The sequence below is a fragment of the Nuphar pumila genome, chromosome 7 (assembly GCF_984573655.1).
Source record: "Nuphar pumila chromosome 7, dmNupPumi1.hap1.1, whole genome shotgun sequence".
Lineage (NCBI taxonomy): Eukaryota > Viridiplantae > Streptophyta > Magnoliopsida > Nymphaeales > Nymphaeaceae > Nuphar > Nuphar pumila.
The window spans coordinates 128370686-128396331 of record NC_143255.1 but is presented as its reverse complement, the minus strand read 5'-3'; the positions used below and the strand labels follow the sequence as shown (position 1 = coordinate 128396331).

The 25646-nt window shown below is 39.5% G+C and overlaps 1 protein-coding gene across 1 annotated transcript; it reads left to right on the top strand.

Moving 5' to 3' along the window:
* The first annotated feature begins 20723 nt into the window (after positions 1–20723).
* Positions 20724–25019, top strand: LOC149833469 (bidirectional sugar transporter SWEET14-like). Its single transcript, XM_090013443.1, has 6 exons — positions 20724–20769; positions 20915–20951; positions 21055–21265; positions 21730–21891; positions 22827–22946; positions 24723–25019. Exons 1-6 carry the CDS (start codon positions 20727–20729, stop codon positions 25017–25019), a joined length of 870 nt encoding a protein of 289 aa, XP_089869569.1. The 5' UTR covers positions 20724–20726.
* Positions 25020–25646: the final 627 nt, after the last annotated feature.

Here is a 25646-nt window from a genome sequence, read left to right as displayed (position 1 = left end):
CCAACTCTGGCACAATGGCCCTTACGAGTCTTCTTGTAGAACAGTGTTTCACATAAGCATGCATAGACAATGATCTTTTTGAATCGACTGCTCGGCGTATGTAGCTGCAACAAGCACTAGCCTAGTCAAGGCGTAATGTCTACTCTGACGCAACACCCTTACGAGTATGGTGCCCTTGAAGGCAAAAGTGGAACGAGTCATCCAGGCAGGGTTTCGACAATGAGGGCATCATCGTGTCATTTATACTAGCTCAAAAAAGTATTTTTCCATAAATTTTGGCAGCACTTTCTTTGTTTGATGGAGAAAGTTGACATTTTTTTTATTATAGAAAGTAATTTTTTTAGAATTTTGGCAGTACTTCCTCTGTTTGATGGAGAAAGCGTTACACTCTTTTAAGCTCAGTGAACATCTTTTTAAAAATTTTGGCAGCACCACCTCTCTTTGATGAAGAAAGCATTGCACTCTTTTAAGCTTGGTGAGCATTTTTTTAAAATTTTGGCCGCACCTCCACTCTTTGACGGAGAAAGCACTATGCTTATTCAGGGATAGATGTGCAATGTTGTGCGTACTTTATATCAACCACAGTTTATTGGAAACTCAGGCCTTAGTTAGGTCATACACAAGTGACTTAGATGTTTACGTAAAAGCGATTTTGCTTAAATAGCGAAACCTTTCCAATAGGGGTTTCTTCACCAAACAATATCTTAAACAATGATAGGTATTTAAAATCATATTTGACGACAAAGAGTAGATCTCCATTTATATACTTGTTTATGCACAACTATATATATAATAAAAGTGAGAGCTTGTGCACAATATAGCACGACAGTAATGTAAAAACATATATTAGGCTCAGTGGGTGAAACCAGACTAAATAACTTACAAAAAACAAGAGCCTTGACACTCTTTGACGCCACTTTAATCTTAAATGCATAAGCAAATACATATATATTACGAAAAACAAAAACCTTGGCACCATTTGGTGCGATGACAATCTCAAATGCATAAGCAAATATATATATATATATATATATATATATATATATATATATATATATATATATATTGCGAAATGCAAGAGCCTTGATACCATTCAGCGCAATGACAATCTCAAATGCATAAGCAAATATGTATATATTGCAGAAAGCAGAAGCCTTAGTACTGTTTGGTGCAACGATAACCTCAAATGCATAAGCAAATACATATATATTGTAAAAATCAAGACTTTGGCACTATTTGGTGCGCAAACCTACCAAAGTTAGGCAGTTGTGTTTCCACGAGGTAGTTGAGGCACTCCTAGGTTGTGGCTGACACATCATTTATGTCCAGTACGGTCACAACCAAGAGTGTCTCTTGCAGAACTTAACGGTGCAACGATACAACAAGGTTTAAACCAAAACCAGATTGAACCTAGTTTAGGTCCAACTGGGTTCAAATCTACCTCAAGTGGGCTAGGCTAAGTCAGATGGGTTGGACCTAGTCAAGAGAATAGTAGAGGAGGTCAAGTAGTCAGGGCTAAGGGGTTTTGTCCCAAATGAGTTCGGTTTAGGTCAAGTGAATCCAAGCTTACCTCAAGTAGACTCTATCTAGGTCAAGTGGGTTGAACCTAGGCCAATTCTAAGACAAGAGAAGAGAGAGAATGACCAAACTGAGTTCAGCCTAGGCTAATCAAGATCAAGCTCATTGCAAGTGGGTTTGGTCTAGGCTAGAACCAAGAGAGGGGAGAGTGGCTAGAGAGAGGGAGAGACATTTTCTAAGAGGGAGTCACCTCTTATTTATAGGCAAAAGTTTGGGTCTTGGATCCCTATGAGCTCTGAATTTGATCTAGATGCTCATTTGATCCAAGATTCAAACTTAGTGGTGAAGTAACTAAATGACTTTTATGTTTTTGTGGGGCTCACCTAATGATTCCATGAGATATTTATGTAGAGCCCACATAATATTTTTGGTGAGATATTTTTGTAGGACCCACCAGATATTTTTGTGAGGCTCGCGTATTTTTGGGGTTTCCCCGATATTTTTCGTAAACAAAATGTGAGTACACCATTTTTTTTGTATCGATGAGACAAAGCGGATTGATTTTTTGAAATCTTCTAATTTTGTTCAGGGAGAGAGTTATTGCTTCTCAATTGTTTGAGCATATATCACCGAGGATATATATGTTCTAAGTATAATTGACTCGTTGAAATCTATTTATTTTGTATTCTGGGTTAATATAATAATTTTATATAAAATACCTCTTAGTTTTATTCAGAATTTTCATTGAAAAATTATGAGTCTTACACACTTGTTGGTAGTTCTTGATGTAGGAAAAACTCTGCAGAATTTGTGGTTGTTATATGGTCCGAACACATGTTCAAGTTATTGGCCTAATACTGTACTAAGTACCCCAATAACGGACTGTAGTGTCATGCACAACTTTTTCTAGCTGTAGGATAAATTAGGAAGGAAAATAATAGTGAAACATTAGTACCATGTTTTAAATGGTCCTTATGGAAGTAGGACATTTTTCTCCAAGTCTTTGTGTTAGCTCATACTTGTGACTCAAACAAGCAGTAGTTTTTGACAGTTACACAAATGTGAGTCATATAACATGAGCACCAATCTGAATAGTCCCGATGATGTTGCCTTTCCAGTGGAGGTAACAGGGCATGTGTACTTCCATTGATTTTGTGGTTGCTGTTAGACATGTCATATTTTTGCAACTGTACTTGGAAAATTTTGGTAGCAAAATTCTTCATACTATACTTTGCCAGTTTCTTGGTGGACAATATTTGGTTTGATGCCGCAAAAAATCAACTCTTCGGGATAATCACAAGTATTGCACCACCTGATATAAATGTGGCAGTACTGAAAGGGCAAGAAGACTGATCTCTTAATAGGCCAATACTCTTGTGTTTTTAGCTGGTTCTTGTCACTTGCATGATAGCGAGCGCCGCTTCTTGACAATTGAAAGAAAACAGCGAGAAGTGAGATTGGGACAGATCAATTATATATCATGAACAACTTGTACTGTTAGCAGATCCCACATGCAATTTGTCACTAAAAAATGCTAGCTTACAAACAAAATTGGTCCTCACAAACTCTGAGTGGCTGCACATTGACTTGAGAGGTTCCATTTATGGTTGTCAGGATTCAAAATGGTTGCAGGAAATGATGCATGAAGCGGAAGTAGGAAATCAAGTGTTAAAAGTAGTATGAATTATGAAGCGACTGTGGAAGCATATAAGAAGTGAAAAGGGAAGCATACAGGAAGTCATGGAAACCGGACATTAAAAGACATGAAAACAGAAAAAAGTTGTGGAATCAATGGATAAACACATATTTCTGTTGGAAAAAAAATGGAGCACATATAATATTTGTTATAGTACAAAATAATAAACATCAATTTGAAAACATAGAAAATAAAGGGGAAGCAATATGAAGAGATATAATTGTTTGGGACCCATTATGAGAAGTGAGTGGGAAGCACATTTTCTTTAGCTAAGGAAACAAACTTCCCACAGATAGGAAGTGTATCTTTTTCAGAGGAAGTGTGGCCCTTACCGTTTCGGAAGCGTGCTTCCCACCCTTAGAGGGCACTTCCAGCAACTATATATGTGTTATCTTCATATGGCTACTCTTCCATGATAAACATGAGGGAAAACAAAAAAAAAAAGACTAACAGACTGTTAGCTAAGTTTACACCCTAAAAGCTTCAAGTTCAGCTGTTTATCATTTACATCTTGCATAATTATGTTAATGACCAGAGTCCGATATCCTCATTACAATCAATATCAGAGTCAAGGTTATACGCAATGAGAGCACCCAGAAGATTTTCGAACATCTAAAAGTTTACACTCTAAAATGAAAAAATCCAAGAAAGAGAAAAAGAAGAAAGGAGGAATAAATACCTTTGTACTAGTTCCCTAAGTATGGTAATTTGGTCATGATTAGATGTCAAGCATTTATAAGGTATACAAAAATGAATTTTGTTAGAGGGTAATTATGTAATTTTACCTTAAAATCCTTGTGGTATTCAATAACACTAGTAAACTTAGTATAAAATTCGTACAATCCTCCTATTTTTGCGTATCTCAATCAATAAAGAAGGCGTAGTGTAATAGTGGACTTAAAATCATTGTTTTCGTGTGGCTGTTTATATCCTCTTGTTTTTTTGTGCTTGTGGAGGTCGAAGCATCGTTCCCTAACAACTTCTGCACCAAATTTTCTACCAAAAATTATTCTTAATAAGAATGCCACTACAATGTGAAAGGAACTTCTTGCGAATTTGATGCCTTAGAGGTGTGGAAGTGTTATTTCTTTTGCTCGAGTCAGTTGGTGCTTCCCCACTCAAACAATCCGATTGATACAAAATGACCCATTGAGAATCAATCTCTTCAAGGTAAGACCAACCTTGTCTCTATCCCCACAGCATATATACCTCAACAAAGTTGAAAGGGTGATGTACCCATTTGACCTTGAATATGAACGATGAGAAATTGAGAGCACCAGCTTTGGGATTCCAGTTCGCAGGAAATGAGTCTCAACTCATCTTCCATGTGGTTACAAACCAGGGGTGTCAACGGGTTGGATCTAATTCAGACCCAGGTGGGTCCGAACCTGGATTTGTCTTTGAGATGTGGGTACTAGATCAGGAACCGGGTCTGAACAGCCCCACCAAAAGGAAAACCATACCTGAGTCCTATAAAGATTACATGAACCAGATTCGGTCTATACCCTATAAAAATAATATTTTTTTATCGCTTTTACATTGAAAATTTGTGGATCTTAATCAGGAACTTAATTACCATAATGGACAAAATCTTCATGTTAATTTTAAGAGATATGTCACAAAGACATGGACATGAACTGGGGCTCAAAATGAGCAGGAGATATGAAATTGCAATTTTCTTGAAAGACAGGACACGGGTTTTTTAATTATGTAATTGGTATAAAATTTGTGACATTTTTTACATATAAAAATATATTTACTAATTAAAATATAAATATATGAAGAATTCACTAAAATAATACTTGCATATGTCACACATTGCGTGTCCTTTTTTGTCATGTTGTGTCCCCTAACACAAGACCTTAAATGGAGTGTCCTTGTGACATAAAATGGCCTAAATAAATGGCAGCTTGGGAGGCAAAAGATTGTTATACATCATGATTTTGCAAGATCATTGGCTTTTTTTTCTTTTTCATTTAGCCGTGACAATGTCACATCCTTATCAAAGCCTGACAATCTCTGCACAATGACTAGTTTGAACTTGTCTTTCTCAATTGTCTCTTCCTCAATCTTGAATTATTGGATTAGCCAATAGTTTTTTTTTTACAAACTTTTTATATTTCAAAAAGTTAAGTAAATTAAAAAAAAATCATCTAATGTCATTCCCATCTTCTCAATTTTGATGTGTTCAAAGTTGCATCTCTTGAACTTGAGAAAATATGAGTTTGTTAAAATTAATGACAAATTGAAGACAAACGGTTTCCTTCATTTTCTGCAAGATGATTGGCTCTCAGAGGCTTCCATAATGTTTTGGCACTCTTTACAATCTTAATGAATATCAAACATAAGGATCCAAAAGGCATTTAGCACATACTATAGCGTGTTTAACTTATAGCAACTTCTTTAAGGTTGACAACGAACTCCACCTAGATGGACTGATCTTTGTTAACCTCCATGATAGAAAGCAAATTATGGACACAAATTGACTTAAAAATGACGGGGCTAAGAAAAATGCTTTCAGAAACTCCTTAAACTTGAATTTCATTTTTTTTCCTGAAATTATATGCCTGCCTGTTGATAGTCAATTTTAACTAAATTTGATTTATTGCAAGAAAAAAAAAGATAGCCTGCAATTTGATTACATGCCGGAAAAAAAATGCTGCACTCTTTCTTTGAATGACACCTGTCTGGTTCGCCCAAGAATCAGTCAATTTTTGTAGGGCCACAGTCCGAATCGGACAGGTCTCGTTTAGGGGATGGTGTGGCCAATCTTTTTGTGCAATCACATTGTACCTTATCCCTTAGGCAAAGGAATGATGGATTGGTGGTAATGGAAAGTTGTACTTGAGCATAACCATGCATAAAGTAAATGCACATTCATGAGTGTAGTTCATGGTCATACAAAATGGACCTCACAAGGATTGAAACAAAGAGTGGGATCGGGGTTCAAAAATCAACAGCCCACTATGTGCCAAATTTTCATAACTCAAAAAAATCATGTTTTTACATTAGAAAAGCATGATCCAATGCTTGATCCTTAGCAAACAGATCATGTTAAACATATCTATGTGGTTAGCTTGAGTCGATACAGCTTGCACCTATGATTTCTAGCTCATTAGTTCCTTACCTTCATTAGTAGCAAATATTTTAACAATAAGGGTGTAAAACAGATTGGATTTGGTTCATTATTAGCAAATATTTTCTAGCTCAATAACTGAATCAAGTATTGGCTAATAGGATTCGGATGCAAAATGGCAAGTGTTTCAGCCCAACTCAATTATTCCAAACACTGTCCTAGTTCCTCTGCAATTTAATAGACTGCTCTTTTCCAAGAAATAGTATATCATGCAGTACTGCAACACACTCATAGGAGATTCTGTCACTGACAGTAGAGATTTCTTTTCCTCAAATCTAGTTAGTTTTCTATTGTTAGGTTCCATATAAACCATATGAATCAACAGTCCAAGAATTGTAGTTGCACCATTATTAACTTAACTAATGTGCACTCACATGGAAATATTGAAATTTAATAACTCTGCTTACAAGTTCAGATGGCTGGCTCATGACATGCTAGTGCATCTTGTGCAATTAGACAGACAGCCATGACACATCCATTGACGGTTTGAATCCCAAATGTTGCTTTCTGAAAAAGGGACTGCGCGCTGCGTGGAAGCGTATGTCTAGTAGTGGCTATGCATTCAGTCCTATATGTCCAACACCTTAGTTCGCCTAACACTAGTCCAAATTAATCACAGCATGCATAATACAATGTATCTCAAACTATGTTCCTAGTCATTAATCATTATTGTTGGCATCTTTTATTCCATGCTGTAAGTGTACACCTGCAACTTTTAGAATCGTAGAAAACTATGGTTAATGTATCTCAAACTATGTGCGTAGTCATTATTGTAGGCGCCTTATGTTAATTGAGAGTTGCAGTGAAGTGAGAAACTCCCTTAAGCTTAAGGGTATACTCTTTCTTTCCACACCAGACGCAGTTTTCCAAATGCTTAGTTCATGCTATCTGTTGGATCATTTTTCGGATCACACAGTTTCACATTTGTCATTATGATATAAAACACGAAATAAATCATGAAATACAACAGTGTAAATAGCATGATTAACAGACGACAGAAACAACAACAGGGTGCAGGCATGTCAGTTTCTGCAACAAACCAAAATTCAGACGACAGCATAAGATCAAACAGATGCACAGAACATAAAGAAAACAACAGACACATGTTTAGATTATGTAACAGGCTAAGTCGTACGAAAGTACTCCCCTTAGAGAAGATTTGCCCCCACATACTGTGCAAATCAGGGTCCGGCGTCCTTTCCCCAGGATACAATAGTCACGACGAACCGAACGGTGCATTCCGGCGGATCGTCCTTCGAAAACAACCTCTTCGAACCACAGTTGCAGAACAACCCCTTTCGGGATAACTCACAGGAAAGAGAGAGAGAGAGAGAGTAAAAAAGGAGATGGGAAATCGCAGAGCTCCAGGAATTCGTCTGTCTCAGCCTCCGTGTAACCCCACCCCTGACCACGCTTTTATAACCCACGAACGGTTATGAAACGTGGAAGGAGCCCGTTACAGAATCCGAGGGGACGTGATCCGTTAACGGACTTCGAAAGATCGAGATCCGTTACGAAATCCGAAGTTCCATAACGGGCACGGAATCCGAGGAGTCGTGACCCGTTATCCATTCCCATAACCCGTTACCGAATACAAATCCAAAGAAACTTTGGGTAAAAAGGTACTTTGTCTTGATTGGATATGGCCCTAAAGGGCCAATTACCCAAACCCGAACCCGAACCGGCCCGGCTCGGCTCGGCTCGGCACGACACGACACGGCGCGGCGAGCGGGCACGCGCGCGCGCGTGTGTGTGTGGTGGTCATCCCACTCTCTTGTTCTCAAGAACAAGTGTATGAGTTCTCAAGTGGCTTATAAAGCCCACAGAAAACTCAAGCACAAGCAATGTGGGACTATTCCACCTCATCAAGACCACCTCTTTCAAAACAGCCTAGTTTCTCCTTTGAATTCTCTCTCCCTTCCTTCTTACACCTAACATTCCCCCACAAATTCAAAGAATGAAACGGGAGGAAACCAAGATGCAAGATGAGACAATCTGCAACAGGACATATCATGCTTTCAGCAATGGTACCTTCCGGTTTGAACCACTACCTTAGTTGACTAACTTTACCTCCACTGGAACGAAGTGAACTGAAGTCTTGAACTTGAACCTTTGGTGTAGGAGTGTCCATTAGCAACAACACGATAAAGGTTCTTGTTGTAATCTTTAGGGGCGGCGCGTTAAAGGCCATGCGCCCGAATCCTGTTTCATGAGTGACTTCAAGAATAACCCAATTCCTTAAACTGCGGCCACACAGTCACACTCACATAGGTGGGCTTCTCCAAAGATGCACTGCTAACATCTCGCCTATAAGGCTTTGAACCCATTCAGAGTTTTAACTATTCCTTAACTTGCAGCTACAGCACCTTTCCAGAGTAAACAGGGGAACAAACACAGATACATAGTATCATATAAAATAAGGTGCTATCCAGTTCACCCTACAGCTTGTTATTACCATATTGAACCTACTTTGTGGGATCTCCACTCAGATAGGCGGGCGCGCGCGCGCGTGTGTGTGGTGGTCATCCCACTCTCTTGTTCTCAAAAACAAGTGTATGAGTTCTCAAGTGGCTTATAAAGCCCACAAAAAACTCAAGCACAAGCAATGTGGGACTATTCCACCTCATGAAGACCACCTCTTTCAAAACAGCCTAGTTTCTCCTTTGAATTCTCTCTCCCTTTCTTCTTACACCTAACACTATCTTTATCTGCCTCAATTAAATTTCTAAAGAAACTTTACAACTCAACTTTGCAGAGTATTGCAAGCGTGGCCACAGTAAACTGACTGTCTAAGCTCCAACTTGCCTAACTGATTTGATGTAGGGCTGCTTACACAATATGTTGTACTTTGGTTATAGCTCAAAAAATATCAAGACTATCACTTATTGGTAGTTCTTGATGCGAGAAAAACTATGTAGAATTTGTGGTTGTTATATGGTTTACTCATAGCGCATATGTCCAAGTTATGGGCATAATACCAAATGTACAAGGCACACCAATGGACTGTACTGTCAAGCACAACTTTGTCTAGCAGTAGGAGAAATTATGCAGGAAACTAAACATTAGTACAATGTTTAGGTGAAAACTAAGAATATAAGCATTTGAGCAGACAACTGTAAGCTTAGAAACTGACAAAGTATGGTATGAAGAATTTGGCTACCAAAATTTTCCAAGCACAGTTGTAAGAAGTATGACATGCCTTAACAACCACAGGATCAATGCGAACGCATGCTCCATTGCCTTCTACAACAGGACAGGCAACACCATTGAGAGTATTCAGATTTGTGGTCCTGTAATATGACTCACATTTGTGTAACTGTCAGAAACTACTGCTCTTCTAAGTCACAAGTACGAGCTGACACAAAGTCTAAGTGAAAAAATTACATGCGGAAATGAATGAGATGGATCATATCTGGTGGTTCTAACCTTTGAGTCGACCCCAGTCTGAGTGAAACAGAATTGGTTTTGTGCAACAAAGTGGGCAGGATTCAATTAACTGTCATGTCTGACATAGACTTATTAGCAGATCCCACAGGCAATTTGTCAATAAAGAATGTCAGCTTATACCTTGGGCTCAACAACAAAATTTTCAATGTTTGGTGTGTGCAAGAATTTGCAACGTGCAACATGATTGCAAAATGGAATATTTTGTGGTTCAGTTTTATGTGATTGCCCGGTCCACAGCAGCCATGGGCAATCAAGAACACTGCCAGTGCTTGGAGAACATATTATAACGTATTAACACCGACCTCCTGAGCAGTGTTGTCAGTATCGGTGCATCGGCGATAAGTATAGTATTGCTAGAAAATCGATACGATACTGACCTGAATCGGCTATTTTTTAATAAATGTAAAAAATAGCTTACAATTATTTTTAATATTATTTTAATAGCTTTAACACGTGTCCCTCTTGATTGACACATAGTATTTTTTTAATTATTTTTTGGCCATTTCAGAACAATTCACTTGAGAATTGGTATCCGCCAATTCACCTGAACCGTTGGCCAAATGATACAGGTCCGATTCCGATACCGACTGCATTGCCCCTGAGAAAAATGCATGAAGAAACTAAGTTCATATCACATTTGAAGTTTTCAGGCCATGATGCTGACTTCCACAGTTTGGCAATGGTTTTCTCCTCTCTCTTTTTTTTATGACAAGGAACTCTCGCCGAGAACTGGGTCACTTAATGGGTCCACCCTAGGGGTGGCAAAATCTGACACGACCTGCCAACCCGCTTCTTAGCCGGGTTCGGGTTTGGCTTAAACGGATTCGTGTCGTAAACGGGTCGACCTGCCTAACCCGTTTATTAAACGGGTCGGGTTCGTGTTAGGGGTATGCCAACACGCCAATCCGCCTGACCCGTTTAATCAACGGGTTAGGCTTCAAGAGGCTCCTCTGAATAACACGGTGAACCGCAGGAAGTACGAGGCGTGGAAGGAGGACAATGTGTCGCCTTGCCATTGGCAGGGAGTCACGTGCTCAGGGGGACGTGTGACTGGGATTGACCTCTCCTACTCCACGTCTCGGGGCAAGCTCTACCCGCGCTTCTCCTCTCTCACCGTGCTCGACTCCCTCGACCTCTCCGGCAACGCCCTCAGCGGACGGATTTCTGCCGATCTCGGCCAGTGCGCCACCCTCCGCTACCTGAACCTCTCCTACAACATCCTCTAGGGAGAGCTCCACGTCTCTGGGCTGGTGAACCTCAAGACGCTCGACGTCTCGGTGAACTGGCTCAGAGGGGGGATCAAGTCGAGCTTTCCACCTAGCTGTGGCAGCCTCGTTGACCTCTCGTCCAACCACTTCTCCGGCGATATACTCGGCTGCTTCGACGGGTGCGTCGGGCATCGGTCCCTTGACCTCAGCATGAACAGGTTCACCGGGCAACTGTGGCAGGGGTTCGGTCGTCTCACGGAGTTCTCCCTGGCGGAGAACAACGTTTCCGGCAAGTTATCGTCGGATATTCATCGGCAGGTGCGGGCTAACTATGTTGGATATATCGGAGAACTCGATCGCGGGTACGATCCCGCCGGAGATCGCGAGGTGCCGTGGCTTGGAACTTGTGGACCTGTGGGGCAACAAACTCTCCGGCAAGATCCCGACGGAGATCGAAACTCTAGGGGATCTCAAAGTGCTCATCCTGGGCAACAACAGCTTCCTCCCTGAGATCCCTTTGACCCTATCAAACTGCTCCAACTTGACTTTCCTCAACCTCAGCAGTAACAGTTACACCGGAGACATCCAGAAGACGATTACTCGGAGGAGTTGCGGGAGGATCTGGGACAGCCTTGTTAAAGGCCATGCCTTCTTCCCGATCTGTGTGAGGAATGACATCAACGTCCCCAGAAAGATGACCCGACCCGCCAACCCGCCCGCTAACCTGCCAACCCGTTTACCCGACCTGACCCGTTTATTAAATGGGTTAACCGTGTCGTGTTGGGTTACCCGTTTAATAAATGGGTCGGGTTCGTGTTTGCCACAGAATGGGTCGGGTTCGTGTTGAGGTATGCTGACCCGTCAACCCGACCCGATTGCCACCCCTAGTCCACCCCATGCAATGGTCATATTGATTCTTGTGAAATTTACTACTATAGGCATTTACTGTGGTCTCTCTCTCTCTCTCTCTCTCTCTCTCTCTCTCTCTCTCTATATATATATATATATATATATATAACTCACCTTTTGGCAATGGGTTTTACTTCGAACTCGGTCAAATTTTTTCCGAAAAATTGGGAATTAGACTGCCGCTAAATCTCGTGAGCGCACAAAAAAAAATGAAGAAACATTGCCGTTTGATCGCATGATCAATCCGCGATGCATTGTGTGTGTGATGATACGAGTTACTATATATATATATATATATATATATATATATATATATATATATATATATATATATATAATAAGCGTTGTGGGCCGTGCTCCTGATTCTATTAATAAAGAATTAAACATTACAAATGATCATCCCAAAACCACAAGCCAATCCGGCTTATCTTTCCAATACAAAATATCATAGTTACTAAGCAATAATAAGACGTAGCCATAGCCATAGTTAACTCTTAAATAGGATAGTTTTAACCTTTTTCTTTTAATCACTGAATGCCACTAGGGCTGACAATGGGTCATTGGGCCGGGTATCTGACCCATCAGGGTGTACCCAAACGCACCGGAATGGCTAGATTCAAGATTTGGGTTCGGGTTCTGTTGGGTCAAGAAAACGAAATTTTAAAGTGGGATCCATATAATTTGAGGAGCTCACATTCAGTATGCATATAAAATTATAATGTCTAATGTGGGTCATGTTGGATATCCCACAAAAATCATTATGCAAATTCAACCTGCATATTGCTAAGTCGGGTTCGGGTTGACCCAAATAATATTCTAGTCAGCAATTTTTTTTATCCCCATACCCTGATATTGGAGATTGAGTTTGGTAAAGTACCCAATCAAACCCGACCTATTGACCCTATATGTCACTTTTACAACTCAAATTTTAGCTATAGAAGGGCAAATATGTAATTTCAGAGATAAAAACATAGGTGGCGAATCAAGCAATTTTCTAGAAAAGTGATTTAAGAACCCTTTGTATAAATTACTCTTGATTCTTTGAACCATTGAATTTGTCAGGCAATGATGTCTAATTTGTGTTAATTTATTTCCATTGTATCTTAATTTCTTTTAAGGCTCTGCTTGAGAGCCTTGCACTGAGTTCTCTGTGTTGGCAAAATGTTATTTTGTCAGACTGGAAATGACTAAGACCTAGAAAGATCATTCCTTAGAATGACACCCGTTGACAGAAGGGTGAATATTTGTGTAAAAATCAAATTAAGTATTGAATCAATTAACAGGTAGGGCTAGCCTAACCCAGCTTGATTATAAAATAAATAAATATTATTTTGCCAAAATGTGATGTTGAATATACAGTTACAAGCATCCTCTTGTAAATTAATGGTGCTGAAATAGTCATTCCGAATGTGTTGGGGCTGATAACTCCATTCTGAATGCAGTGTGCATTGTCAATTCCACCACATGATTCAATGCTCCCAAACAGATTCTCATTATTTTTATATAAAATCAAACCTTTCTTGGCTGTTTTTCTTCTTTGGCAAATATTTTTTATATACATCACAACTTTTTAGTCATTGATCTTGCATAAGATCTTCAGAATACATCATATCTCTTGGCAATTGTTTGCCGTTTGTCATTAGGCCGATAAATAGGATTGTATCTTTTCCTTCTCTGAATTCCTTTTCTAGTTCATCTTTTTCTTCTTTGTGTATTCCTTTCCCTCCCTCTTGGCAAGCATTAATTGTTGATCCAAGATAATTGGCTGGTCTAACTTTCACTTGTTATGGCCACTCCTTAGCTAGAATGCCTTACTCTTAGATGAAGAAAATTAGGAAATGAGAAAATATCCCCTTCCCCTTGAAAGAAAAGAGGGTCATCTATGGGGTAATGCTAGAAACAGAAATGAAAGAGTCCCCTTGAAGCAAAACTCTGAGATCTTATGCAAAATTTCATGGCTGCATGTGAAAATTTATTAAGGCTTGTCAAATTTCATTAGGACACGTTTGTTGCACCTGTTTTGCCCTCCATCAGGTCTTGGGTCCCACACCTAACATGCCATGTCCCCAAGATGGAGGGTGATCAAGTGCTTAATGCAAAAATATTTGTGCCATCATATTGCACAGGTCAATTTCTGCAATACACATTAAAAAGATGCTGCATAAGTAATTGGAAATGTGCAGGAGCCAGCAGACATGATTTTACCATGCTGGTTCCTTGTAGTCTCACACAATGCATGAGGTTAAGCAGGGATCGATGTGTGCTCTTATCTTTCAACTTCTTCTCATAATTATTTGTATGTGACGAATTGCTCTTGACTTACAATGCACTAGACTCACAAGACCACTAATCTTTTTTGGTTATTGCTTATGGAGATTCAAAGAAAATTAGTAAGGATCACATGGGTTGCTTCTAGACCTAGAAGAAATAAGTAATTATTGGAGGATTTTTTCAATATTTTCTCTATTCATTCTGAAAAAAAAATGTGTTTGACTTTTTGTTTTTCTTTAAAAAACAAACGAAGTAACTCTATCCCAACAAATAACCTTATACTTTTAAAAATCTTATTGCTTTTAAGGGTTTTTAAATCATTTCAACTGGTAATGTTAGATGAAGCTCATTAAAGTAGCTATTTTTACCCTATTCAGTTGTTGTTTCATGAGTAGTTAGGGTTAGAATGATAATCAATTTTGAATTTTATTAGATCTAAAAGTGAAATGCCAAAACCATACCCAACCATTTAGCTTATAGGATTGTTGGTTCCGAGGGCCAAACTTACTCTCTTTTTTTTTTTTTGAAAGGCAAGCTGGGGTTAGGCGGACCCCTACCAGAACAACAGCTGCCTCATGTGGTAGAAGGATTCGATCCTGGGCCTTCAGCTTGACACAGGACCCCGGTTACCACGTGGGATACCACCTAGGTGGTAGGGCCAAACTTGCTCTATTAACATTCTAGTTGAGAGAGAAGGCAGCTGAGATTCCACTCTCTCTCCTAGAATTTAAATATAGCCTAAGGCGTGGATTGGAGGTGCTAGAAATTTTCTTACAACATTTGAATTCATATTCATACCATATCAAAAGCATGGGATGCATGCATGGTTATGAAATTTTCACTTTCATTTTTAAACCTGTCATGTGAAGAAACTTTTCATATGTACGATGTTCAAATCATATAAAATTAGGAAAACTTTTCACATTCACTGTTGGTAAAATCATATAAAAATACAAAATTTTCCATTTTCTCTCATTTGAACTCGCATGGATAGACATTTCACACTTAAATTTTCCATTCTTTTCCCACAAACAGGCGGAGCCTGAAGGCTGCGTAAGGAAAGAAGAGGGGTGTGCCCCTTTTAGTGTTTTAATTCTGGGGATGGACATATAGACTGCCACCCATTGTTATACCAAGATTGAACCTTGAAAATGTGATATAAGTCTTGAGGATGAGGATTATGGTGCCCCCCTTTGTCGTTAGATCACTGTTAGGACCATCTAAAAATCAAAGTTTTAGGTTTTTATATTAGATCTAAATCATTAAATGTGTATCATTAACTGTTTACTCAATAGAAAATTAACATGTTTTTTATTAAGCTGCATCCTTGTGCTCAGATGTGTATTTTAAAGAGATAAAAGAAAATTGAACGGCTGATATTATTCTAAAAATTGATGATAAAATATGCGCATCTTTTACATCAAATCAAGTCAAAGCAAAGCTTATTTCTTAGTAACTAAGCAGTGATAAACATATCTAACAGTTCAGATTTAACATCAAACACCTAAAACTATGATTTTTAGATGGTTCTAATGAAGACCTAACGGAAAAGGAGGCAGCATAATCACCCCCTATCATAACTCTTAACCATGATAATGAGAGAAAACCCAGTTGCCATTTACATGGAGCAAATAATCAAATCTGCTTCAATATAGTTCCAAATGCTATGATTTCATTGAAACCTACATTTATCTTGTATTTTTCTCTTGGTTCATCCAAGTTTTTGGCTACTTAGCAATTTCTCATTTTTTCTTTAAGAATGTCGTAAAACCTTGTAAAGTAGGTGTACTTAGGCAAGAATGATGTTAAAAAACTTGGGAACGTAACTTGGCTGATAAACGAGCTGCACAAACCAAGCTTGAAGTGTTCAAGCTTGTGGCAAGCCAAGCCAAGTTCGAGCTCGTAATGAACATGAGTTAAACAAGACAAGTTAGGGCCGGCTTGTTTACAGAAAAATGCACTGTTTTGGAGCAGGGCGAAACAAAATTGCAAAATAAATGCATGTAAAATGTGTAAAACATATCTAAAATATATTGCTTAATTACTACCTAACGAGCTTCTACGAGTAGAGTTGAGCCGAGCCATGCTGAGCACCTATTGTTCATATTTAAGTTGCCAAGCTTATTTTACAATTTCGAGCCAAACATGAGCTGAGACATGAGCAGCTCGGCTTGTTTCTCAACCCTAATGGTAACAAGAAAGAAAGGGATTTAGGGCTTTTGAATAACCCTGACCTCCATAAACAATTGCTTGACTTGAAAATACTTTATTTGCTAATTCTAAATCTCGTTATGAGATGTATTTATAAACTCTAATCGATCTTAATGAACCCGAAGTCTCTTCGACCCGATTCAAACTAAGTAATCAAAATCCAATTACATTAATTCCAATCCAGGGTCCAATACCCATTACATTATGTACCTTGTTCCATATATGGCCCACAATAACCAACCCAACTAACTAGACTTAATGAGGACTCCAACTATGGGTGTCAATGGGTCAGGTTTGACCCGGACCCAACACGTACCAAACCCTATAGGATCAGGGTTTGGTGATCCCGGGTCAGACTTAAAAGGTCCAATTAATATATGAAGCCGGGTATGGTTTGTGATTATTCATACCAAACCCGAGCCCAACCCGAGTTCCGACTAAGATCCATAACTTTTCAAAGTAAAAAAGACAAAAAAATATTATTTACCAGGTCTGGTTCATGCAATCCTTATAGGATTCTGTATGGTTTTTCTTACAGTGGATCTGATTAAACCCTGTCCGGACCCCATACCAGCATCTCAAATCAGGTCTAAGTTTGGTTTCACCTGGGTTAGAACCAAACCCGACCCTCTGACACCCTATCTCAAACCCTAACCCTAAGCAAACCGCTTGATAAATCATGATGGCGACAAGGCCTTTACATGATCTACATTATCGAATCGGTATTTTATGAGGGTCTAAGAAGTCGGCCTGACCAACGAATTCCTGCAGTTTTTGGTGGCACCAAATTCTCGAGCTAACCACAATGGGATATACTCCAACCTATTACCGTGTCGTGTCCCTTACTATCCAACTGTTAAATGGAAAGCTACAAGAGGATATTATGTCATGCGTGCTTTCAGCGGTGTCCATGTGACGTATACCGGATGAGGAAAGGATTCCCGTACTTCCCATTATTAAGATGTCATAAGAGTTTGCCAAGGATAGGTTTAGCATGTCATGTTAGCACATTTATCACATAAAAGAAGAGGGTTGGTCACCTAAAAACATATCATATGGAGGTTCATGAGCCTAAACCTGACCCGAACTGAGTCTAGGCCTGACCTGATTGGTCAACTATTTGTGCTTGACCAGGCCCTTGGGGTCAAATCCGTCCACCTATGAAAGTCATCTCAAAGATCCTTGTGCCCCTGATCTCTCTCTCTCTCTCGTAAAGGGCTTGTGCCCCTGGCCTCTCACTGGCCTCACAAATAGTCCTCTTGGCCTAGGTTTTGAGTAGGGACATCTTGGTCATTTTGAAAAATATGAGCAAACTGCTCGATGTCGGCTTGTTCATCACGTTACCCTCCAAGGATGGAAGGTTTTCAGATGACAAGAATATCAAGGGATCCTCACAACTTAACCAAATAGGTTTGAGTCAACATGGCTCAGTCCTTATGGGCCTTACACTATGTCTGCTCTCTCTTCATATAGAATGGAATGTCGGTGTAGACCAAGTCCGACCTCAGCTAAGTGAAAGTACTTGATCCTATGCCACTATTTGCTCAGTCACGGGTCCGCTTAACTTTTTTGTTTTTGAAAGTCGAGCTGGGGTAATTAGACAGACCCCTACCAGTTATACAACTATACCATTGGGGTTTGAACCTGCAAAGTCCCAATACAAGGTGACGTGCACTAGCTGCTCCTACCAGACAACCGGTCTGCTTAACTTTCCAAGCCTCATATTGGCCTTGTGGATCCATAGACTTGTGTTTTGCAAACTTAGCCCCACTTCTCTCATTGTATATATATAGCCAAGTCAGTCCCATAGTCAACACACTCAAACTAGTCTCATGTAGGCTCAATAGGCTACTAAAGCTTTTGGATGGAACACAAGCCAACTCACTCTAGCTAGTTGCATGGACAATTAATGTGGTAGCCAGTTTGACTAGGAGGTACAGTACACTGAATGAAGATTCATGCAATAGTCATACCCAGCTATTTTGATGATGAGTTCCCTGTTTGAATGCCTCTGATCTCAAATCCCAAAGGTGCATTTGAGTGCCTCGGATCTCAAATCGTATGTCAGAGATCAGTGCATCCGAGATTCATGAATTTCTAACCAGAAACTCATCTCTCTCCACCTCCCAAGAAAAAATCTGGCCAAAAATTCATGTATTTTAATGAATCTCGCATCATCATTTTAGGATGGATTTGAGATTCAAACATTCGTTTCTTGTCGAATCCCCTATGCAAAGATTCAAAACACCAATTAGAGATCTAAGGTATTCAAACACACCCTAAATGACCCCAATGGCTGTTGGCATAGCGGGGGCGGGCCTTAGCTATCACATGGATAGTTAAAGTTCAATCCATGTGGGCGTCACCTCCCTGCACAAGCCGACACCCAGCATAGGCCCTGGGGGCGAGGGTCCTAGCCATGAAGGTCCACCCCCCCCCCCCCCCCCCCCCCCCCCCCCATTGGGGGTCGATCTATGATCTACAGATTCCCAGACCTTGGGTTTCTCTGAGTAACTGAATAAAAGAAACACACACACTAAATGATTTTTGGCAAGTTTGCAATGCTCTAAGATTCTTCGATTTTCTCAACATCTTGTGATTGTAAATTAAATCAGTCAAACATTTTCTCAAGGTTAGTAAAGCATGAGAAAAGTACAAATTGTGATTGTGATTACCAGCTGTCTTGAATCTTGTGAAAGTTGGTCACAAAGATTAATTGACCTTCTGACCAACAATCACAGTTTACTTTCTCAGCTGTGATTGTCCATTCCCACCTGTGACCAAAACAAACATGCCTCAGGAGAGTGATCAAGCCATAAACGTGCTTATCTGAGTCCCGGCCCTTCTTGCAACTCAAGACCCACATATTGAAAATTCGACCCACGGAGCGCATCATGTGACATGTTTTGCAGTTGCTTCAGTAGCATACAGGAAAACACAAGTCCCCCATTTTATTTCCTCCAAACAACTTGAGGAGGAAATCCAACAAACAGTACCACATTAGCATTCCTAAAAACCAATGTTTCATTTCTCATTCAAATCTTCATGAATTCTCTTTGAATGCCTTGGATCTCAGATCTGGTTTCAAATCCTTGTATGTTCTGCATAGGAAGTGGGTTTACACCACATATGAATTAATGTCAACAATTCACATTTGGTTCTGACATTTGAAAAAATAAGCATTTAATAAGTGAGATTCGGTAGAGAAAAGAGCATCCAATTCCATCAGATTCAGAATTTGGTATAAAGTTTTGCATCTGAATCCAAATCCAAGTCCAAACCAAATCTATATCTGATGAATATCCAAAACTGATTTCCTTTACTTTTTGATGAAGGTAAAGTTTTATTAAATATGACAATATCCAAATCCGATATTTTGTAAAAGCATACCCACTTAGCTATTTTAAGCAACTCATACTAACCTTTCATTTATGAATCTAAGGCCATGTTTGAAGCAAGAAAAGATCTCACATAAAAAGAAAATCTTATACATGAGAAGTTTTCATATGAAACATTTTATATATGAAAAACTTTGATTTTGTTTATGTGACGTGAAAAACGAATTGAGAGAGAGAGAGAAAGCTGGTCATATGGAAAATGTATTCACAATTTCATCTCAAAAGATGGCAAAAAATTTCATACAAAGAAAAACTTTAAAGAAAAACAAATCTATGCCAAAAAAAATTCTCTTGTTTGGAACAATTGAAAAGACTGCACTTTTCTCCCTGGGGGAGGGGGCAACGGTGAGTCCACGAAGTTTTACGCTACCAGGACAGCGACCATAAGTACAGCATGGCTAGGTCTCTGATCCTGGGGCGGTTTCTCTGTGTAAATATAAAAAAGAGACTACTTTTCTTTTCCACTCGCATTTTTCTTATCATTTTCCCACTTCCAATCGTGTCCTTGATCTGATCATGAATCTGATTAGGTAATACCTATTTAAATCAAATTCAGTAAATCTTACAAGGCCACAACCAAACCAAACAGAATCGCACCCCTAACAATTAAATGCATCTGAGGACCTTTTGGGGTTTCCCGTTTGCATGAAACAGGAATTTGGTGTGAGCCAATGCCAAAATCACTCTCCTGAAAGCCATATTAGGTTTTCACAAAGAAAAGAAAAAGAGCCAAAAAAAAAAAAAACTTCAAAACACGTCACCTCTCACCACAGTCACCTAATCATGCCTATAAATACAAAGCATGAGCCACACCAAAGCCCTCACACCAAAGGGATTTGTAGTATAAACCTTAGAGAGTGCTTCTCTGCACTACTTTTACCCTAACAAGCACTAGGGTATTTTGGGGTTCATAACTTTTGAGAGTTTCAGCCATGGCCATTGCACATCCCTTGTCCTTCACTTTTGGCCTCCTAGGTAGAATAATGATGCTCTCATCTACCTTTTCCATTTTTGTTCATTTTTTGCCTTTTCTTTTATATATTTCTGTGTTTAAATTTTAAAACCCCATGTTGCATTTTACTAATGGGTTTTTTTTTCCTTCTCAAATGTTACAAATCAGGAAACATAATATCATTCATGGTGTATCTTGCCCCAGTGTAAGCTAACCATTCTGATTGTTTTTTCTTTTTTTATTAATTTTTGGTGGGGAAGTTTGAGCTGAATGAGGGTGACTAGAAATGCTGTGAATTTTGCATGCAGGCCAACGTTTTACAGGATCTTCAAGAAGAAATCCACTGCTGGGTTTCAAGAAGTCCCTTACGTGGTGGCTCTCTTTAGTGCCATGTTGTGGATTTACTATGCCATTCTCAAGGCCAACGCATTTCTTCTCATCACAATCAACACGGTGGGATGCGTCATTGAGTCCATATACATCATCATGTTTATCTTATATGCACCAAAGAAGGCTAAGGTACTTAACATCATCATCATCACGAGAACATAAATATCATAGCACTAAGCGTTAATTAAGATGAAGGCGCTGGATCGCACCCTTCAGTGTGCAGGTGTTTCCGCAGCTTTATCGTGGATGGCGCACGTAAGGCAGGGTGGTCGTGTCCTCACTTGGGGTTTTACCTCAGGGGCGCAGGTCCAGACCCGGTCCTCAGTGATGGTCACTTAATGGGCCAGCCCCTGCGAGGTAAACCCCAGGTGGGGGGTCACCGATAGGGAAGCACTTATAGAGCCGACCCCTTAAAGGCACCCGCACAGTGCACACTCAATGGGAGTTGAACCTGGGATGAAGGGGTCACCCCTTCTTTTAACACTTTCTGCATCACTGTACCAAGTAACCCAACGCAAGAGAGAGAGAGAGGGGGGGGGGGGGTTGATGAAGTACCTCTCATTGTGGTCCTTGGTTATGTGAGTACTTTTCAGGTGAAGGCAGTGAGGTTGTTGCTGTTGCTGAACGTGGGGGTCTTCTGCGTCATTCTCCTTCCTACTTTCTTCTTGTCCAAAGGTGACAAGCGTTTAAAGATCTTGGGATGGATTTGCTCTACCTTCGCTGTCAGCGTCTCCGCAGCTCCTTTGTTCATCATGGTATTCTTTTCTTTGAATACATAGAAAGCGACCTTTTTCATTTTTGGCTTTCTTATGAGAAAAAAACTTGATATATATATATATATATAGAGAGAGAGAGAGGGAGAGAGAGAGAGAGAGAGAGAGAGAGAGAGAGAGAGAGAGAGAGAGAGAGAGGCATTGTTGAGCCGGGAGTGGCTTATGAATCATGATGCAATGAAATCAACAGAACGTTGTTGTATGTGATTTTGTTCATATGTGATAAAGGTACTTATCTTAGTTAGGCTCGTCTTTCTCCAAATTTCTTACAAGCCGACAAAATGGTAACTTGCATTTGTTTTTTGTGTGTGCATGGTGCGTGCACGTTATCAGAATATATATATGTGTGTGTGTTCAATAAGATATGTATTTGCTGGGAATCGATGGTTCCATCAGCCTGAAACTTAGGTTGCACCAGGTGTTGCATCTGATGCCACCCTACTTGTTGCTAATTTGACACGAACGGTGCCGGTCAAAAGGTTTGACATTTTTTGTCAAAAACAAGCTTAAAAGTAAGCAATTTATCAGTGAGAATGGTATCTGCTAGTATAGGTATTTCGCGTGGAAGCAATTCCAGATATTGGCAGACGAGATGAAGCAGATCCTGTGATGGGACTGTTCATCTGGCAAAGGTACTCGGTCCAATCAGTGACACTGTCTAATTTGGAACGGCATATCAAATTGAGTTTGATCATATGGAGGGAGGATCAGGTGCAATGTAAGTGCACACTTTTAGTGTACTGCTGCACCTTGATCACCCTCAATCATTGCTTGAGCCCTACAGCTGACAGCTGTATCTTAAAAAATGAACGGTGATCAGGTGCAGTTACATTGCACTTGATCTTCCCTCAATCGCCTGATTGATTTCTGAAGTATCCTTTTAACTCATGAAGCAAATGCCCTTTTTTTTATTGCAGAGGCAGGTGATACGCACTAAGAGCGTGGAGTTTATGCCTTTTTACTTGTCCTTATTCCTCACCATAAGTGCTGTCATGTGGTTCTCTTATGGCTTGCTCATCAGAGATCTCTTTGTTGCGGTAATGCCCTAAACTACTGTTTTTTGCCCTTCTTTAGTCAAGGACATAAAAGGTTATAAAATCCAAGCTATATCTTTTCACCCTCAGAAGTTTTTTTTTTTTTGGAAAATGAGAAAATACCACCTCACTCACTCGCAAGCTCATTGGTATAAAAATCTCTCTTGTCGTTGAGCGAGTACACCCAGCTTCAGCTAGCCTTGTGTCATGATGAAATGAATACTCATGGGATTCAAACCTGTGGCATCCTTTCAACTTAGTGACATTCATGAGTATGTCACTACCAAATGGATCTATGATTCTAAAGAATTTGCTCTTGATGTATTTTTCAGAAGAAAAAAAACATGTTTATTGACTTGGGTCGGACTATTTTTTGTTGGTAAAATTGGGAAATAGTCAATTTGATTGGGACAATTAAACCATCTAGCTATTTGCTGATTGATTTGACCAAGTTGGTCCATGCCTAACTCTCTTGAATCTTCACTTAAGCCAAGTTGAGCTGTCCTGGACATGGAGCCTTGAGTCAAAATTTGGGTCTTTTCAACTAACCTAAATAGAGCAACCAACTTCACTTGTACGAACCTTTGGACCAGCAACAATTTCTGCCTGAAAAAAGGTAAGGATGTCTGCGGTTGGGTTTTGGGCCTAATATCTGACCAAACCTAAATCTGCTTAGTCAGATTTCTATTCGGTTACGATTCAGATTCAGTATATGATTTTACTACTGATTCCCAATCCAAATCTGACTATACGGAAAAGTATCTCCAATTTAGGTATTGTAAGCTGTATATTCAGACCCAGACTCGATACTTCCCTTTTTCCATTCAAAACCAATTAGGCTGGATCTGATTAGGTCAAATTCAGTAATGGCTACATCTGAACCAAATCCGACCCGTTTGCATTATATAAATATATATAACAAAATATTCAGGTAGTAAACAAAGTGTTTTCGCCATAGACCCTTCCCCACCTTTGAATATTTAATTCATAAATATGTATACTGCGTGCATGATGTGAAGGTTAACAAGTTCACACATTCTTTGCAGCACTAACAAGTGCATTGATCATTTTTTTACTAAAAAAAGCAAAGGGGCAAGAAGAAAACTTTGGGTTTCTCAATCATCATCCTAAATTTTGTTAAAGTACATGCATGGTGCCTTACATAAAAGGAATTTTAATTAACTCACGTTAGGAAGGCCTGTATCCCAAGGATTGGTAATCCCAATAAGTCTTCCTTGTACAACTATAAAACCGAACTCATATATATATAAGCCCATAACAGTGGATGGGTTTATCACCCAACAAGGGTTGGACTGATTTGCTGGAATCTAGAGCATTAGTGGCGGTCATAACTATATGCTCTGGACGAAAAAAAACAAATTTAGCGGTTGTTTGATGACATAAAAGCTGTTTTTTTTCATCTGTCATGTTTGAGAAAACCTATTGCAGATAGGAGTTTATGAAATGTGGTTTATTGGGTTTGGGCCCACTTCTTTTTTTTGTTTCTCCCTTCTTGGTCAGTGTCAAGCCAGATTTTGTGCGAGATAATGTTCAAAAAATAAAAATAACCAATATTTCAATGATATTGTGTGGATACAAAGCATAAATACGGTGATATTTTCTTATAAAATGATAATATCATGTTACTTTAGGTGTTTTAAATCGTGACTAAAATATCGCATATATTTTCAAAATATCGCCAATATTTGTTACACTGCTAGCTCATATGCATCGAGCGCTCTCTTTTGATATCTTGTTTTTCCTTTTGTGTACAATCAGCTTCCAAACGTGCTGGGTTTCACCCTTTCAATCGCCCAGATCATCTTATATGCAATTTACAAGAACAAAAAGGTAGAAACCATCACTACAACAGACCAGAAGCTGCCTGAACAAGTTGTAAACATTGTGAAACTAAGCACCCTTAATGGAGGAAGCTCAGAGGTTCATCCTGTTGATAATAAAGTGGCAGAGGCTCATGATGTTGAGGTTGAAATTGTGACTACCCATAGAGAAGAGGTTGATCATGATGTTGAGGCTGGAACTGTGCCTACCCATAGAGCAGATGACCTGGTTTGATTCTTATCATATAATGAGCTTTTCTCTATGTGGGTGTCCTTTCCTTGGTGCCCAAGATGGATATTGTAATTAGATATGGGAGTGTTTTTTATGGGCTAGTGATGTTTGGGTATGTATGCATGTGCAAGTGCTCTGTTTTTTCTTGTCATTTTGTTTCATCTACTGAGTTAGATTATCAAATGCCCATGTAAGCATGTATGCTTAGCATGAGGATTATGTAATACTGAAAAATGTAGTAACTTAATTAGTTTAAGATGTGCTTATCTCCAATATCTAGTGCTGAATGTTGTCATTTTAGTTTTTCGCTTAGATCGCAAATTTGGATTTGTTTTTCCAGTACGGCGAAGGGGAAAATCCCATATCGCGGACCGTATATTGGTAGGCCTCTGATTGATAAAGACCATTGCGGTCCTCTCTGCCCACCAGGTGCACCCAATGATATGACCCAAAGTCGATGAACCAAGGCCCAGCTGTAATTTTCAGGCACCTATCACCCAACCTTGACCTTGTTGGTAAGAGATGCGTGCGGCGGGTTTTGAACTGTAGTTGTCCCATGTCAAGTGACAAACCAGGTTGCCCCCATTAGGGATGTCCTTATCTGCAATTTTTGGCACCGAATGATGACAT

Bases quoted from the DNA above. Each gene is read 5' to 3' on its own strand.
- LOC149833469 (XM_090013443.1), top strand. From the start codon at position 20,727: ATGGCCATTGCACATCCCTTGTCCTTCACTTTTGGCCTCCTAG. The intron at 21,892-22,826 runs GTATTCTTTTCT...TTTTTATTGCAG, and splicing joins CAGCTCCTTTGTTCATCATG to AGGCAGGTGATACGCACTAA. The intron at 22,947-24,722 runs GTAATGCCCTAA...GTGTACAATCAG, and splicing joins TCAGAGATCTCTTTGTTGCG to CTTCCAAACGTGCTGGGTTT.